The 14231-nt window shown below is 41.3% G+C and overlaps 1 protein-coding gene across 5 annotated transcripts in view; it reads right to left on the bottom strand.

The window, feature by feature from the left end:
- CC2D1A (coiled-coil and C2 domain containing 1A) overlaps positions 1-14231 on the bottom strand; it is a 73077-nt gene that overhangs the window by 48224 nt on the left and 10622 nt on the right. For all 5 annotated transcript variants that reach the window (XM_070741509.1, XM_070741510.1, XM_070741507.1 and 2 more), the window contains exons 4-11: positions 13607-13713; positions 13332-13400; positions 9349-9486; positions 7812-8178; positions 4268-4392; positions 3604-3676; positions 1366-1479; positions 53-183 (exon numbers count right to left, since the gene is read on the bottom strand). In XM_070741509.1, coding sequence (XP_070597610.1) covers positions 53-183; positions 1366-1479; positions 3604-3676; positions 4268-4392; positions 7812-8178; positions 9349-9486; positions 13332-13400; positions 13607-13713 — 1124 coding nt within the window. The remainder of the gene's footprint in view (positions 1-52; positions 184-1365; positions 1480-3603; positions 3677-4267; positions 4393-7811; positions 8179-9348; positions 9487-13331; positions 13401-13606; positions 13714-14231) is intronic.

Genomic DNA, 14231 nt, shown 5'->3' with positions numbered 1-14231 from the left:
AGGCTTGGTGCAGCAAATGAACATCCAAAGCCACAATATGCAGCCACTTCACCTTCACAATCCGTTCATGCATTCTGGCCTTCCTGTCTTCTCCTTTGCTCTTTGCCTGGGCTGCTGCTGCTTTGTATCTGTCCATCCTCTGCTGCAAGGCCTCCATCATATCTCGAGGAGGTGCTGGTCTCTCTGGAAATCAAAGGGAGAATTCCAAATAGCACGCTCGCAAAAAAAAATCTATCATGTACAGTGATACCTCATCTTACCAACTTAATTGGTTCTGGGACGAGGTTTGTAAGGTGAAAAGTTTGTAAGACGAAACAATGTTTCCCATAGGAATCAATGGAAAAGCGATTAATGTGTGCAAGCCCAAACTCACCCCTTTTGCCAGCCGAAGCACCTGTTTTTGCGCTGCTGGGATTACCCTGAGGCTCCCCTCCATGGGAAACCCCACCTCCGGACTTCCATGTTTTTGTGATACTGCAGGGGAATCCCAGCAGGGGAATTCCAACAGCACAAAAACGGGCGCTTCGCTGGCAACGGAAGTCCGGAGGTGGGGTTTCCCAGCGAGGGGAGCCTCAGCGAAATTGCAGCATCGCAAAAACATGGAAGTCGTCGAAACCCCACCTCTGGACTTCCGTGTTTTTGCGATGCTGCAATTTCGCTGAGGCTCCCCTCGCTGGGAAACCCCACCTCCAGACTTCCGTTGCCAGCGAAGCACCCATTTTTGCACTGCTTGGATTCCCCTGCAGCATCTCAAAAACATGGAAGTCCATGGAGGGGAGCCTCAGGGGAATCCCAGCAGCGCAAAAACGGGCGCTTCGCTAGCAACAGAAGTCCAGAGGCGGGGCAACCCAGTGGCGGTGGCTTGGATTTGTAAGGTGAAAATAGTTTGGAAAAAGAGGCAAAAAAACCCTTAAACTCCAGGTTTGTATCTCAAAAGTTTGTATGACAAGGGGTTTGTAAGATGAGGTATCACTGTATCTTATAAAACTTGGGGCCTTCCGGAACCCAAGGAGATATGCAGACAAGTGCTTGGCTACATCCGCTAGGTACTAAACCCAAGAGTGGTCACTTCAGACTGAGGGTGCGAGATCACATGACTGAGGGTACCTCCCTAGAAGCAATATTTTCTAAATATTAAAAGCACAAATTTCCCTTACTTATATTTATAGGGACTCAAAAAAAAGTTTAACTAAAGAATCATTTAAAACAATTGTTCTGTGACTGGACTTTGAAATGGGCAGTCATATAAATTGAAATAATAAATAAATAAATAAATAAACAAACAAACAAACAAACAAACCAATAAATAAAGCACCATTATTATCAAGAAACAGGAAACAAATCCAAATAGCCTTGAGTTCCCACCTGCTGTCCTTGAGACTCCTTGGGCTGGAGGATTGACTGCTTCAGTAAGTGGTGTTGCTGTTGCCACCGGAGTCTGTTGTACACGTAAAGGTAACATCTCCTTGGGTAACTGATCTGTGGAAATCAGATAACCAACTAAAGTAAGTTAAAAAGGTAATTAATAAAAGAGTCTGCATTTCAGCTCATGAGGGACAATGCAGTTATATCACCTAAAAATGACACATGGAGTTATTTCTGAGTAGCTTTTTTAATTGTTGTTTGCTTACACACAGGAATCTTGCCGGACTAAAGCAATTACTTTCAATAACTGCAGGTATACTGTAGGTATGTGAGTTGCTAGGTAGGGTCCATCCTTGCTCTCTTCCTGTCTACCAGACATTCCAAGCTCCACTGTCTCTCTGCCCTCTGGGAAACAGCCCCTCCCTCCTGCGATTCTTGATTACATTTCACCCCACCCCCTAATTTACCTCTTTCTCCCAGCCCATCCTAACTCAGGCACTCAAAGCACACCCATCGATTCAAATATATATTAACAAAGCTTTCTATTCCAATGCAGCTGCTTGACATGGTGGAATATAAGGAAGGATACTATGATATCTGCCCTTGGATGGAATTTCTGAATTATATGAATTACAAGCCATGTAATGACTTTAGATCATTCAAATAAAAGTCAGGACATCAATCCTGCATATAAATAAAAGTTCTGAGCTGGACATGAATTTTGAGGATTCCATCATCTTTCTCCAGAGGTGAGAGAATTGTCAGTTCTCACCGCTAAGCAGACACCGCCTAGTGCTACCCAATTGTTTGGGTTATGGAGTTTTAATTATCATTGTTGTCAACGTCTTCTTATTGCATTACTGTATTGTTTTTTTTATTGTTGTAAGCCACCCATACTCCTATGGGATTGAGCAGCATAGAAGTCAAATAAGTTAAATTTATTTAGTCCTCGGAGAGGGGCGGCATACAAATCCAATTAATAAAATAAATAAATTAATTAAATTCTTTTAATATTCCCTTCTATGACAACACACACGCACGCACACACTAAAATTGCACTGAAGCAGCAGACCAAGCAGTTCAACATTAGAGTCAGTTTCATTTATATCTCCCAAAGTTAAAAACAAAAGCAAAGTTTGGATTCTTAGTCAGAACCTGAAATGAGGGCTCTCTGAGCTTGGTGGTTTTCTTGCAAACTTGGTAACGTCTTCAGTGTTAGTAAGGAGTGCATTCCTTACTAACACTGAAGACATTACCAAGTTTGCAAGAATCTAGTGGCTAGATTCTAATGTATGTGGGCGGTAGCCTTGGAGATTCTTTGGTTGGGCTGTTTGCTGTTGGCTTCTTTGGCAGTTTCTTGATTGGGGTATTGTTTACTTGATTATTAATCTGATTTTATCCAGTTTGGGTAATGCAATGTCTGCAAGAAAACAAGCAAGCTGAAAGAGCACCAAGGACCCGCTTGTGTCAACCCTGGGCTACAAACATTCTCCTTTATAAGAACATGAACTGATGACCTCAGAATTGATATCAAGCTAAGACAAGCTGCAAAATTAAAATTGTTCTTTTTCCCCCCATTGTTCATGGGTAGGACCACACAAAAATCACAAAGAAGAATAAAATTCAATTAATTAAGGCATGTAGAATTGGAATGGTGTTTGGGACATTTTAAAGAAAAGGTGGAACCTGTCCTCCTCCTCTTTTCTTTACAAGTCCCAAACGCCTGCCCTGCAGATTAATTGCAATTCTACATGCCTTAGTGTTTCACAATACCTTTGTGTACATCAGAAACATATCCTATTCAAAGGCCAGTCTACTGAATTCCCCAATATTTATTTCCACTGAAAATAATTTATGTCCTGAAAACAGCTGAGAAATTAAGAGCTATAGCCACTTCCCTGTCTCTGCCTAGATGAAAAGCAGTTCTCACTCAAGGATTATTCCAGTGCCTGTGTTTCAGCTTTAAAATGCCTAGTAGCCTTTATGATAACTGATATCTTGTTTGGGATTATTTGATACTTTGGGTTAAGGAACAAATCAATAAGCTTCCATTTACTTTCATCTAGTAATCTGGTGTTTCATGTTTCAATGCAGGCATTTGACAGTGAAACTCTAAAAGAAACAAGACTTACTATCTTCACTGCCATCTGATCCGACTTTCTGATGCGTGATCTGTATAATCAGATTCTCAACAAAGATTAATGCCTAAGACAAATATAGCCTATTTTCTATTCTCACCTGGAGGTGGCGGCAAATTGCCGAGATCCACGGCTTCTCCTTTCTCAAGGGAGTCTAAAATAGGCTCAAAACTCTGAAAAACATGAATACAGTGGTACCTCTACTTAAGAACTTAATTCGTTTTGTGACCAGGTTCTTAAGTAGAAACGTTCTTAAGTAGAAGCAATTTTTCCCATAGGAATCAATGTAAAAGCATATAATGCGTCCAAACCCATTAGGAAAGAAATAAAAGCTCGGAATTTGGGTGGGAGGAGGAGGAAGAAGAGGACAGTCGCTGCTGAAGGAAGAAGGTGAGGTGAGGGGAATCAAAAAAAGAAGGACTCTGAAGCAGCGCCCAGAAATAGGAAAATGCTCCATTCACTCTGGGCTGCCCAGAATGAAGGGAGCGTTTCTTTTCTCTGGGCACTGGCAGAAGTTTATTCCCCCTCCAAGCGCCCAGAGAAAGGAAAATGCTTCGTTTGCTCTGGAATGCCAAAGCCTCCTTAAGTGCCACCAAAAGGCTCCTCTGGCAGCCCAGAAAAGCCCTGGTCTAATTCATTGGGTATAACAAGGGTCTTGAGAGCTGGTAGAAAGAAGAATGGAAATGTTTTCTTCCTTGCTAATTTTCCCAGTGGGGATCCCCCACCACCACCCCTTTTTTTTTTAATTGTGAAAGCACACCTACCTTTGCCAGGCGGTAATATTTCGTGGCCATCTCAATGTCACCTTCTTGCTTAGAACGCAAGGCAGCCAGTTTATATTCCCGTGCTCTGGCTTGCAGAACAGCTTGAGTGCTGGAGTTCGGAGCATCTAAGGGCAAAAGAAGGAAGCTGTCACGATCTTGGGACCCGTCTCTTTTTTGGAAAAGTATTTTTTAATTTGTCTGCATGTACACCCCCATACATATACCATAAGTCATATCAAAACATATATAATTATACATTTCTATCCAATATATCATACATCAATATCTTAGTTTTGCACCTATTTATACTGCTTATAAGTCTGTTGCTCCCTCATTTCATCACACTCCCCTCCATCTCTCTCTCTCCCTCCCCTCCTTCCACCTTCTTTCCCCTTCTCTCTCCTTTCCTACTTCCCTTCTCTCCTTCCTCTTTCTCCCTCCTTTCCTGGAGTGATTCTAATCATAGTTCACCTCATGTTTAAAAGACTGACAGCATATACCCCTACATCTTTTAATTGCCCGTGCCTATTCTAAACTCATATACAGTACTTTCTATTTCATATCTATACATATAAATTCTCTTTTTAGGTATATACTGTACTGCTGTTCTAATGCTACCTCTTCTAACCTAATTTTGTCATTTGGGTTGACAAAAATCTATGTACCCATTAAAGAGTGCAAGTATCTGCATGCATATTTCTCAACAAATCTGCATGGAAGGTAAACCGAGCACACAAATATTAAGTTACCCCCAATACTAATTTTGTTGCTACAAAACTCCAGGCTCCAGAGTCATGGTTCAGCAGGAGTCCAATCCAAGCTCACCACTCTGCATGAACTGCAAGAGTTACTCGGCCCAGACTAAGGAAAGCAGAGCAGGCAAGCAGGCCTTTCTCAGCCTTGCAGCTTGTTTGTTTATTAAATTTCATTGCCACCCAACTTGCTGCAAAGCGACTCTGGGTGGCTTACATTAAAAACAATAATCATAAAAGTATTATATCTAATCACCGTAAAAGAATATAGATTATGACTAAAAATGGGAAGAAGAGAGCGGAATGTATGGGGCCCAACTAGAGCCACACTGGCAGGACACCAGAGTTTGCCCCTTGTGAAGTTATGTGAGTTCTAGTCCCAATGTAGACTCAGAATCATCTGGGTGACTGCTCAGCCATAGGAAGAAAAGCACTTTTGGAAAAATTTTGGGGCTGTTGTGAAGTGTCAAAAATTACTTGAAGGGTACCTGTGAGAGACATGCTGTTATGTTTTCAGTGTCTATACTTTAATCAAGAAATGTATAAATATTTGAACAAGTCATTATTGCAATACATGAACAGTGGTACCACTACCTAAGAACACCTCTACTTACCAATTTTTCTAGATAAGAACCAGGTGTTCAAGATTTTTTTGCCTCTTCTCAAGAACCATTTTCCACTTACAAACCCAAGCCTCTGAAACTGGAACCGGAAAAGGCAGGGAGAAGCCTCTGTGGGGCCTCTAGGAATCTCCTGGGAGAAAACATGGCCGGAAAAGGCGGGGAGAAGCCTCCGTGGGGCCTCTCTAGGAATCTCCTGGGAGGAAACTGGGCCGGAAAAGGCGGGGAGAAGCCTCCGTGGGGCCTCTCTAGGAATCTCCTGGGAGGAAACTGGGCCGGAAAAGGCAGGGAGAAGCCTCCGTGGGGCCTCTCTAGGAATCTCCTGGGAGGAAACAGGGCCGGAAAAGGCAGGGAGAAGCCTCCATGGGGCCTCTCTAGGAATCTCCTGGGAGGAAAATGGGCCGGAAAAGGCAGGGAGAAGCCTCCATGGGGCCTCTCTAGGAATCTCCTGGGAGGAAACTGGGCCGGAAAAGGCAGGGAGAAGCCTCCATGGGGCCTCTCTAGGAATCTCCTGGGAGGAAACTGGGCCGGAAAAGGCAGGGAGAAGCCTCCATGGGGCTTCTCTAGGAATCTCCTGGGAGGAAACAGGGCCGGAAAAGGAGGGGAGAAGCCTCCATGGGGCCTCTCTAGGAATCTCCTGGGAGGAAACAGGACTTCTACCCTCCCTGTGGTTTCTTCAATCGCACATATTATTTGCTTTTACATTGATTCCTATGGGAAAAATTGCTTCTTCTTACAAAAGTTTCTACTTAAGAACCTGGTCACGGAATGAATTAAGTTCGTATGTAGAGGTACCACTATATTTGCAATTTACTTTTCTATTTACAGTATATTGCGGCACAATATACTTGGTGTAGGAAAACCTGCATAAAATACAGTTCTAAAGTATTAGAAACTAGTGGCTGATCACAATGCTACCTTTCTTGATCAAAGTGATCTGATGAACTGGGAGTGAGAGACTCTCCCTAATTTGTTCCAAGAATTGTATGTCTCTACTCCCCCTCCATTTGATACGCAGACCATCACAAAATATGTCAGATGCTTTTCAAAACTCACCTCTGTTTCAAAAGCAACTTGCCATGAAGAATAGTGGCTTAAGAATATGCTATGAATACATAAGCTATTCTTTAGATCTCATGGTTCTGCTAAGGCTATGCACTCCCAAAAGAAAATATTACCACAAGGTTTTACTGGGATTTATGCTCTGGCTCAACTTCAAAGGTTTATAATTGGCAACAGATTTTTTAAAGTGGTTTCTATCAAACATAAGACATCAAATGCATGGGATCTGAGAACAACAAAAATAAAGCCTGCTTTGATTCTATTTTTTTTAATCCTTTCAACTGCTGTTATCAGACCTAATCAATTAACAAAAAGCATGTTGTATCCTGGCTACACTTATTCTAGTGAAACTAACTGAAGAATCCTAGCTATACACAAAATTAATGCTAAATCCAGATCTCAGACATTAAGGTGCTGAACATTAACTAAAAATATCCTAGTATGAATAATGGTCCAAAAGTAAAGTACTGTAATACAGTTAGACATAAGAGAAAGAGAGCTCCTAGATACTTACCACAAGTACTTAGCTAATATAAATATTAATTCACTGAGATCTCTAAGTCCTGGAAAACACCTTACTATAATTGTTCTGCATTCTAATTTTCCTTTAGAGACTTCTTTCCACTTTATTTTCATAACTGAATGAGCATCAACAGGGTTGTACCTAAATCTCCTTTCTCCTGGCCCTATTAACAGCTCATCTCTATAATTCATTATGTCAGTCTGGAATTTCCAACCTGGAGAATCTGCTAAAGTGACATGGCTGCATCTTTGCTAGATGACTGAATGGGATGGTTGACATATAAACCTCATAGTTACACTACCCAGTAAAATTGACAAGATTTCTCTACTGCTTTTTCTCCTTTCCCAGCTTTTGGACTGACTCAGATGATAGAAATTTTGGAGAGCTAGAAACCTTGTAACTTTTTCGTGGCATTTTACATAGTTCTTTGAACTACCTTACACCCAACTCCTTACAAACAGTACTGCGTCCAGAATCAAAGCTAAACTGAGCTTTTGTTTCCTCTGCAGAAAATCATATTTCTCATTACAAATCACATCTTTCCTCTCTCGGTTACCTAAAGCAGGGTCATATTGTTCCATACTAACCTGATGAAAGGGAAGATGCTGTTGGAGCGGATGTTTCCAGTGGTGTTTCTGAGGAATTGAGTGGTGGACCGGTGGTTGGAGAAATCTTTGGCTTTGGAAGTATTGGTGGTGGAACTCTAGGAGGCAGCTGTGATCCAGGGGGTGATTTAGATGGCGATTGTTCAAGAGCTGGAGCTGGTGGCTCTGGAGTAAAGTGGTTGGTTAACCCTTCACTTTCTTCTGGTGTGGAAGGTTGTGAGGTTGGAGCAGTCATCAAAGAAGCAGCCTGCGGGCAATTGCTACTCTTTCCTGTAGCTACTGGTGGAGGAATCTCATCTTCATCTATCTTTTTGCCTTTCCTTACAGAGGTCAATAGGTTTTCTAGAGTCTGGGAAAAAGGACTTCATATAATAACAGCACCTTGCAGGTTCACCCATAAATTGAATATGACACCGGTGAAAGGACATGGTTTGCAAAAATCACATTCTTTGCCCATTCCAAAAGGATCTTCAAGACAGATAAGACTGGACCCATCCTCGAATACAGCTCATCTGTTTGGAACCCATATCGCATCTCAGACATTAACACCCTCGAAAATGTTCAAAGATACTTCACAAGAAGAGCCCTTCATTCCTCCACTCGAAACAGAATATCCTACGAAACTAGACTTACAATCCTGTGTCTTGAAAGCTTAGAACTACAACGCCTTAAACATGATCTAAGTATTGCCCACAAGATCATATGCTGCAGTGTCCTGCCTGTCAAAGACTACTTCAGCTTCAACTACAACAGCACAAGAGCACACAACAGATTCAAGCTTAATATTAACCGCTCCAAACTTGACTGTAAAAAATATGATTTTAGTAATCGGGTTGTCGAAGCGTGGAACTCATTACCGGACTCTGTAATATCATCCCCTAACCCCCAACATTTTACCCTTAGACTGTCCACGGTTGACCTCTCCAGATTCCTAAGAGGTCAGTAATGGGTGTACATAAGTACACTAGAGTGCCTTCTGTCCCCTGTCCTATAGTCTCTCCTATACCTTGCATTTCTTCTCTACTATATCCTCTATAACCTTCATTGTGTATTATTGTGTATTGGACAAAATAAATAAAAAAATAAAAATAAATAAAATCTGCATGGGAAACAATGGTTATCTACCACTGAAGCTAGAAAAAAACATTTCTCATTTCATTTATCAGCTGCTCACATGTCAAAGTTCCATCTTTATATATTGGGTTTCCTCCCTTTGGCCACATCTACTTATAGCTTTGTTAGAACCTCCAAGACGCTTGTACATTTTATCCAAGTCTTTTCATAAAGTCTGCATCTGAATTGACATTCATTTGCCGTTCTCACAGCTAGCACTAAAAAATAGACCTACTTATACTACTGGGCAACAAAACACAAAATGATTAGTGATGGCTTCCAATAAAAATACTTTCACAATGGAAAATACTAGGCGTGAAAGGCTCGAAGCACAAGTTTCCTATTAATGTCATTAAGAAACATTAAAGATCTAAAACATTTATCCCAGCAAATATTCGTGACTTACTTTGAGGCCTCTTTCACAGCGACGCATTTTGGAATTTTCCCCGGCTTGTTTTGCATTAGCAATAGCAACCTTGTACACAGCCAGCCTTTCCAGCAAAATGGATTCAGATGTGCTGGAAGCCGCTGGAGCTCCGTGTTCCTGGGAAAACACAACACCAATCCTTATTTCTTATGGCGAGCCAACATTACTTCAACCGCAGCAGAGTTATTCTGTGGCATAGTGTACATCTGAGGAAAAACCTGGGAGTCCCAGGATATGTTCTTTCCCCTCCAGCAATAAACCATAAACAGCAATATAAAAGAGAAAGAAAATCATATTCCTGACAAAACAAATGGGGGGGGGGGGGAGACTACTAACTTTGAATCAAAATTATACACTCTTTTACACTCTTGCAAAAAGTAATGCTGTTCTATTTTTCTAATTTATGTCCACCCAGAAATCTGCATAACTTGCTCAAACATGGCTTCAGATGGCCTTTTAGATGGACTTTTTTCTTTCTGGAATCCTTATTGCCTTAATTCAAATTATTGTTATATTCTTTGCCTTGGGACGTATGATTTATTGTGGCTGGGTTTTGCTACATACATTTTCAAGACACAAGGGGAAAACGCTAGAGCAAAATTTATGACTATGGATTTCTTAGGGCTGCTTTAAAGATTGATGGGTAGGTGCATTTAAGTCTGTGTCTGGAGGGGTAGTGGGTTGATTGGGAAGCCTGACAGTGTGAGTTCTAGGAATTTGTGGGTGGGCGGAGTTAGATGTGTGATGGAGCAGGGTCAGCTTGATTAGTTGGGAATAAACTGATCCTGTTATTCTTGAGCAAGCAGGGCTCTCAGGTACAAAGCCAATTTTATTAGATCCTCATCTGCTCCTAGCTAAGCTGACCCGAGTCCTCGGAGAGGGGCAGCATAGAAATCCAATAAATAAAGAAATAATGAATAAAGAAATAAAGAAATAAAGTGAGATTAGGAAGGTCATATGGCATTGGATCCATAACATAGAATCCACTTCTTTGCGGGAAGAATGATTCCCTGAGCTTTGAAAGAGGCAATGCAAGTAGTCTTTGACTTACTCCAGGAATTGGCACTGGAATGTCCATCTCTTAGTGATGCCTATGTAAATGTGACACCATTACTTAGTGATGATAATCCTTGTCATTGTTAACCGAATCCCATGGTCATTAAGTGAGGCAACTTCCGTGTCAGCGTCCCACAACCAAATCAGTGGTGATGCTGGCATGAAATTGCAAACCCACAGTGGCTTTCAAACAGGCAGGCAGACTACTGGATGAGAGAGAGGACAATGTGTTGTGTGCTTCTTCAGCTCTGACTGGATAGTGAGGAATGGGAAGGGGATTTACACTTCTGGCAGGCAGCTGTTCATTTGCATTCTTTTAGCGAGTCCTTAAGGCCACCTGGAGGTTTATCTGTGTCACCAGGCTCACCTGAGTGGTGCTAATGGGTGTGGGGCTGGAACTGTTGAAAGGATTGTTATAGATTGGAGATAGATAATGTCTTATCTGTCTTCATCTGTTTTGAGAGGACATAAATTGACTCTTTGACTCCTCTTTCAAACCAATGATCTTTTGTCCAAAATATGGATATTGTCTTAAAAACAGAGCGGCCTGTCTCTCTTAAAAGTAGAGGGACTGCTGAACCTAGTCCTGATGTGTTTGTTATCCTATGTTGTGCCATGTGTTTATGATGTGGTTGTTTTCTTTCCCCAATGCACCGATCTGCATATGACTCACTGCACTGTACTGTATATACCACATTGCTCAGTTTCTGCCTGGGTGTTTTACCCTTGGGGTGGGCAAGCTTCTGCCTTATTGTATTCTTGAGTTTGAAGTGTGCATGTACAGTATGTTATGTGGGCTGAAGATCCTCCTGAGCTTTTCTGATATGCCTGCAACGTACCGAACGACAACGTTGCTTCATTTATTGTTTTCTTCATTATCTGTTGTGGAGGAACATCTGTAGGATCTTTTTTGAGATTTGATGAAGTCCCATTTGGGATAGCCACACATTCTGAGGGCTTCCTTGATGTGCTGAAGTTCTTTCTCTTTCCCATCTCTGCTGGTAGGCAGGCCTTCAGCTCAGTGAGGTCAGGTTCTGATGACTCCCATTTTGTGCTCCAGAGGGTGGTGGGAATCAAAATGTAAATATTGACCTGTGTAGGTGGTCTTCTTCAGTGTTAAGGCCTCTGTCTTCCTTAATGTCTACTGCACAATCCAGGAAGGCTAAACTATTTTCCTTAACCGTGTGGATTTGATTTATCTGCCCACAAAGTTGATATGTTTGGCGAATGCTTTCAATTCCTGTGTTTTGATCTTGACCCTAGTATCGTCCACATACCTATACCAGTGAGTGGGGGGAATTACTGTGAAGGAGTCTGGGGCTTTGGTTTCCACCTTTTCCAGTGAACAGGTCGGGACTACAATGGGGGATGCCGGTGAACCCATGGCACATATGTGAGTCTGAGCTGGCTGTCAAGAGGCCAGATTGCAATCCTATGACCAGAGAAGCATTGGAATAGCTGAAATTACAATTCCACCACTTGTTCAGTGCCATTGTAATTCTGAATGGTCACTGAATGGTTGTAAGTAGAGGACTACCTGTATTTATTTATTTATTTATTTATTTATTCATTCATTCATTTATTTGATTGATTGGTTTTTATGCTGCCCTTCTCCTTAGATCCAGGGCGTCTTACAACATGTTAGCAATAGCACTTTTTAAAAAGAGCTAGGCTATTGCCCCCACAATCTGGGTCCTCATTTTACCCACCTCGGAAGGATGGAAGGCTGAGTCAACCTTGAGCCGGTGATGAGATTTGAACCGCTGACCTGCAGATCTACAATCAGCTTCAGTGGCCTGCCGTACAGCACTCTACCTGCTGCGCCACCCCGGCTAATTTTTGTATTGTATTCCCCTTCTCAGGAATTCATCACTAGAACTAAATATGCTAGATATTTTTTAATCCGATTCCCAACCTCTCCTTTGGAGGGAAGACTGTTGAGAAGATAGTCAGGTTGTAGTTACGTAGGCCTGGGTGAAGCAGACTACTGGAACTTTTTTCAGTCAGGATTCAGGCCACGGCCTAGTATAGATACGGCCTGATGACTCAGAGTGGAGTCAGGATAGGAGTGGTGCACCAATCCTGGCACTCCTTGTTCACCCAGCAGCTTTCGGTATTATCAGGCATAGTATCCTTTTTGACTATCTGCAGAGAATAGGGACAGGAGGCAAAGTATTATGGCGCTTCTCTTCCTTTCCTGTGAAAGGTTTGGTCAGTGTTGGGAAGAGGGGAAGAGTTTGAATCCAAAACTCCTGAGTTCTGAAGTAGTGCAAAACTCAATGCCCTCGCTCCTCTTGTTTAATGAGGCCTCTTTGAGAGGTTGCCCCTCAGTTCGGGGTCAGGTATCATTTATATGCTGGTGATACTCTGTTGTATAAGTCAACCTTGACTAGCCAAAAAATGCTGTTAAGGTCTGGTAGTTGTGTCTGTAGCAAATCTGGATGGAGAAGAATAGTCTCAATGATATCATTTATTTAATAAGATCTCTGAAAGATGGGAGCTGTTAATAACTTATACTAAAGATCCCACAGAGGTCTCCATTCATGCTCAACTCATGCACTTGTAATGCATGAACAAGAAAATCCACAAATGTTCCTCGTTTTCTACGAAGATTCTCAATCATGCAGTCATGAGTGTCCCAAAGGTCATTTTCCCAAAAGGCAACTGGACTTTCTTAGTTGTTTTTTTCCTTTGAAAATATTTCACTACTCATCCGAGAAGCTTCGTTGATTAGAGCTGAAGAAGCTATTTGGATGAGAAGTGAAACATTTTCAAAGGAGGGGGAAAAAAACCAAGAAAGTGTAGTTGCCTTTTAGAAAAATTACCTTTTGGGACAATTGTTTTGGAATTGCAACTTAAAAATAAGCAAAAGAACAAGAAAGCCAAGTTGATATGAGAATATGCACCTTAGTAGCAGCAGGTACCACAGCATCTGGGACCTTAACATCTTCCTCAAGTACTTCTGTTAGTTCAGCCTACAAATCAGGGGAAAATACTGTTAAAGTGACATGTGAAATTTAAACAAGAGAATTTTTGTTTCTACTTATGCATCTTGACAATATAATGTAACACCTAGGAGGTGTTATGAAATCCTGTTCTGAACTATATTTCTTTCATTTCTGCCTCTAACATAGTACATTTCATAATGACCAGGTGTTACTAAATCTCAAGGTATTGTTACCATTAGTTCATCATCATCGTCTAAATCTTCCTCTTCTACTCCATCCTCTTCAAGGTCCTTCATACAGAGGGCAGCCATTTTTTCAATAGCTTCCATTGGCAAAGGAGCTAAGAAAGAAAAAGCAGCAACAGCAACCAGCAGTCACTTTCGTGTGCCATGAAATAAGCTCAAAATGGTATTACTTACAACTTACATAAATAAGTAGAGCGTAAAAAATGGACACATACATAACCACGCAGCTGTGATGCACAAGAGATAATCTTAAAATAAGAACTCTAAAGGGATTATTGTACTTGTCTGAAACTTAGAGGACTAAAGTAGATCTTTTATTAAATGCCCAGAGAGGTTCAAGTCTATTTGCTTTAGCATCAAATATTCATAGATTTATTCCAATTTATATGAAGGAACTGCTACTGTATTCCTTTTAGTCAGATCTCAAACACAGGCTGAACTTATCATATGAGTATTCTAGTTACACCAGTGTTCTTCAAATGACATTAGCGTCCTTAGAATATTTTTTTATTGACAAAAGTTTTATTTATACACATATATACATAACATAAATGACAAGATATTTTAAAACATTGGACATTTGTGTAGCAAATCTGTTTTATATTTCTTGTTG

Source organism: Erythrolamprus reginae, chromosome 2 (assembly GCF_031021105.1).
Source record: "Erythrolamprus reginae isolate rEryReg1 chromosome 2, rEryReg1.hap1, whole genome shotgun sequence".
NCBI classification, from domain to species: domain Eukaryota; kingdom Metazoa; phylum Chordata; class Lepidosauria; order Squamata; family Dipsadidae; genus Erythrolamprus; species Erythrolamprus reginae.
The sequence above is the reverse complement of the archived record's forward strand: the minus strand, read 5'-3'. Positions and strand labels throughout refer to the sequence as shown.